The sequence below is a fragment of the Nanorana parkeri genome, unplaced genomic scaffold, assembly GCF_000935625.1.
Source record: "Nanorana parkeri isolate BGI_ZX_2015 unplaced genomic scaffold, ASM93562v1 scaffold48, whole genome shotgun sequence".
Taxonomy (NCBI): domain Eukaryota; kingdom Metazoa; phylum Chordata; class Amphibia; order Anura; family Dicroglossidae; genus Nanorana; species Nanorana parkeri.
The window spans coordinates 865,156-869,332 of NW_017306316.1; the positions used below are offsets into that span (position 1 = coordinate 865,156).

General features: G+C 44.4%; 1 protein-coding gene across 1 annotated transcript in view; it reads right to left on the reverse strand.

The window, feature by feature from the left end:
• NAGPA (N-acetylglucosamine-1-phosphodiester alpha-N-acetylglucosaminidase) overlaps positions 1 to 4,177 on the reverse strand; it is a 21,913-nt gene that overhangs the window by 14,364 nt on the left and 3,372 nt on the right. Inside the window, exon 2 of the mRNA XM_018573698.1 lies at positions 2,749 to 3,231. Coding sequence (XP_018429200.1) covers positions 2,749 to 3,231 — 483 coding nt within the window. The remainder of the gene's footprint in view (positions 1 to 2,748; positions 3,232 to 4,177) is intronic.

Here is a 4,177-nt window from a genome sequence, read left to right on the forward strand (position 1 = left end):
TATACACTATAAAAACATATCTGTTCTCCAGTAACTCCCATCACATGAATATCTTATATCTTATTGCTTGTCATTTTGTTTTACATTTAAAGGAAACCTGTACTAAGACCATTATGTAGGCTGCCATCTTCTTTGGAAAATGCTACCTGCCCGTCTGATATGCTGATCCAACAGTCTCGGTACTTTCCCCAGTGACTCATTTGGCACAAGCATGTGAATCCAGAGCTGGCTTAAGGCCTTGTTCACACCAAGTGCAGACCGGATCAAAACTGCGTCCAATGTATTCCAATGGTATTTTTTGCTCCAGTTCACATCGCAGCGTGCAGTTCCAGAGCAGGTGAAAAAACTGCAGCAGGCCCTATTTTACCTGCTCTGGATCTGCAAACGCATCAAAATGCATCAGAAACGCATGCAAATGCCTGAAACGCACTGAAAGCCCATTTTAAACTTTAAAAAAAAAATTTTTTTAGTCAAAAACGCATCTAAAAGACTAGCGTGCGTGTGCAGAAACCTGACCGGATCTGCTCTGCATTTGGTGTGAACAAGGCCTAGCTCGGACTTTTCATATTCTGTGCCCGTTTTAGACCAGGGGCTCTAAAAATAATAAAGACAGTGACAGCCAGGCAAGTTAACAATGGGGACTGTCATACTTCCCTCAGTACATTTCAGCAAACCCTAATGTTGCCACAGACATAAGAACTATGTCAGCAGCAGGAACCTAGAAACAGCCTCCCAGTGCTTCTGCATTCGGGGAACTTGTTTACATTCCAAAAGTAGACTGTTAGCTTTTTTGGCAAAGGATTTTAGGCGGCTGTAATGTGAACCAATCACTTCCATGTGTGCGGTAACATGGATGAGGGCTGAAGGTGGTAATGTATCAGAGAAAGCTGAACCAGAAAATGTTAGCGGGACCTGCCAGGCTGTGCAGTGTGCCAGAAATACATATACAGTATGTACTTTAAATGTGCATTTTAAGAAAAACTCCAAGCAAAAGTGTTCTTAACCCTTGCAGCGGGGCTACCCCCACACTGCAATGGCTAAGTGCTTGTTTTTGTCTAGGTGTCTCTGGTTACTGAAATTCTCTCCTCCTATGCTGCAGCACTGGTATGTTTCTCAGTGTCCTCATGTCTATATAGAAGACTGTATGCAATGTGATGATTTATGGGACCTTGGACCGATGCAGCGGAGGCAGAGAGAGGCTGCCGGGACCAGTCTAAGAGCAAGCCGGCTCGGGTTAGTATAACCTTTTTTTAAGCACCCAGACGAAAACAAGCACGTAACCCTTGCAGTGCGGTGTTAGAAAAATTCTGCCTGGAGTTCTGCTTTACAGTACCGGTTCAGCTTTTTCAAAAATTTAGCCCAACCCTTCCCCCCCCACACCTCAGGACAGTTTGTTGCCCTAACATCTTTTAGACTTAAATTGAACGTACCCATATTGCGTTAGCAACTTCCCATTCAAGTCTGAGGGACGTTAGTGGCAAGCTGCTCACACACTAACATTTTACCAGCCGAGCTGCAGGCAGCATGGAGGGCTAGTTTTTGGAGAAGGTAAGTATAGGGGGGACCTAAATCTATTGAGGGACTAGTCTAAGCCTATAAAAAAGCTGATATGGACATCAACCCGGCCTGGAATTTATTTGGAATGGGTTGCCAGAGCCCCACAAAGCATCCAAAAAGAGACATGTACCATTTTGTTTACATGCAGCACACCGCAATACACACATGCATTACTACCATGCATATATGTCAATGAGCCCTTAAAGTAGTATTCAACTCTCAATGTTTTTTCACTGATGAATCCAGATCAAAACACATATACATTGCTCAGCAAAGTATGTCCTTAAATTTCACCACCCAAGCACTTATAGTCCTCATGTTTCCAAACAGCTCCACTTCCCTGAACTTCCTGTCCAGTACAAGAGCCCAGTCTCCAGCAGCCGTCCATCTACGGTACGGTACTAGCCAGGAGAGGCGGGGAACAGGGAGCAATTTGCCTTGCTGTGCCTGTGTGTTTGTGGTGACACACACATCTTACTTTGAATAAAAATGTCATCAGCACACAAGCGCGACATTTTCCAAGTCAGTGCAAATCCATTTTATTGACAGATGTCACTCAAATGTCCAGTGCTTTCGGGGCTGTGCAGAGTCCCCTTCCATCAGGCTCAGAGATGACAAGAGCCGCCATCCGCGGCCATTTCGAGCACCCGTTATCACTTTGGGTTATCCGGTAAGGAATCCTACAGGGTATATGGACACACACATGCTTCTGGAGCACACACAAGGGCGGTTCTAAAGGGGCCTGCAAGGGAAAGCGAACACCCTAAAATAGGATGTCAGGGCCAGTGTTCAGGGGACCAGATGATTCTACAAGGTAAAACTTTTACAGACCACGGAGCAGCATCCATTGAAAGGCATTTGATCCGAATTTGAACTAGCTTAAAACCCTTTTGACTTTAATACGCATTGCAATTCATACAATGACACCTGTTGACATTCATTTTCTTATGGGGAAAAACTGAAAGATCTAAATCTAACCGAGATCTTTGCTTTTTAGAAAAAGAAGATCCCATGTTAGAGATCGGATAGACCTATATTCATCCAGTCAGCGTCTTCGGTCACTCCGTGCCCGGAATTTAATTTCAGACTTTTCCAGGTCATTAAATTATTCTCATTGATACACGGTGATAAAAAAAAAGAACACCAATAAAAGCATAAAAACTTGTATACATCGATTAGGAAATTTCTTACCCAAACACCATGGTACCATCTTCTCTAATGCCAAACTGGGCATTTTGTATTCCTTTGGAGCTCTGTACCAATCTGCCATTGCTGACAACGTTTCCAAGGCACTGAAAAGTTGTAGTATTAAAATATCCTCCATTTTGGGCCACGAGGCACTTTCCATGTTTTGCCGTTTCTTCGACAGTTGCTGTCAAATTACTAGCACATCCTCCAGGACTACCAGGCTCTAGCACAGATACAGTCTTCAGTGGGTTATTTATGAAGGTAAAGTGGCCATAAACAGCCTTTTGAGGAGTACCAGGAAACATTGAGATATAAATCCTAGTGGAGGCCGCGGGCCATGTTGTGTCATTATTACTCGGCCATGTTTCATGTGTTTTGTTTCCATGAGTGACACGCAAACAGTCTCTGGTCTCACGATGGCTGCGGCTTGGGCCATGCTTAGAAAGGGGGTGATAAGGAGACAGCAAGTCATCAACTTGCGAGGTTCTGCAATACAACAAACACAACAGAATTTGATTTGTTCCTATTACATCACACAGACAGCCAAACTACACTTCCAATGATGATTTATAATATGATGTCTGCAACAAATAGGAAGCTGCTCACACAAACTATGCAGTTCTCCTAGAAAATTGTGGCAGGGAATCAGAAAACAGCAATGAGCATTGTTATAGAAGTAACATTGATTCCCAACATTTATGTAGTGCTGCCATATTAGGCTGGATTCACCATAGGGCTGCAACAACTAATCGACTAAGTCGATTATAATCGATGATTGAAAAAGTTGTCAACATTTTCAATCATCGATTTATCGGCTTTCAATTAGTTGGCCCTGTTCACGGCTCCACACACGCTGCACCTCCTCACCGCTTCACACTTGCCGCTGCCAGCCCCACCCGCCCGCATCCACGTTCCACACGCCACACCTCCTCCCTGCCTCACGCTCGCCGCCTGCCCACACCCACGATGCACAGGGACGTGGGGAGAAGAAGAAGTAAGGAGGAGCAGGCGTGGGGGGATGACAGCCGCCCACAGACAGGCCCGATCTCAGACGCAAGTTCTTGGAAGACTGCTCAGATAAGCCTGCACTTTCCCACACATGGTACTCTATAACGTATTGCTGGGATTTGTATTCCTCTATAGCTGATGGTACATTGTGCTGATCAACAGCAATGCATTGTAGCACAGTTGCTGGTGCTAATTGGCCCTAAATTATTCCATTTATCCCCAGTGCACTTGGAACAAGCAAAACTGAGTTTTAATTTCCCTGAAGTATTGGCAAAAACCAGAAGATTTTGGCAAACTGCACTTGAGTCAAACTAAGGTAGAAGTTAAAGGAGAACTTCACCTGGCTATCCAAAAACAAACGTCTGCAGCTGCAAGTACTGTAGCTGCTGACTTAAAAAAAAAAAAAAAGATCCATACCAGCCCA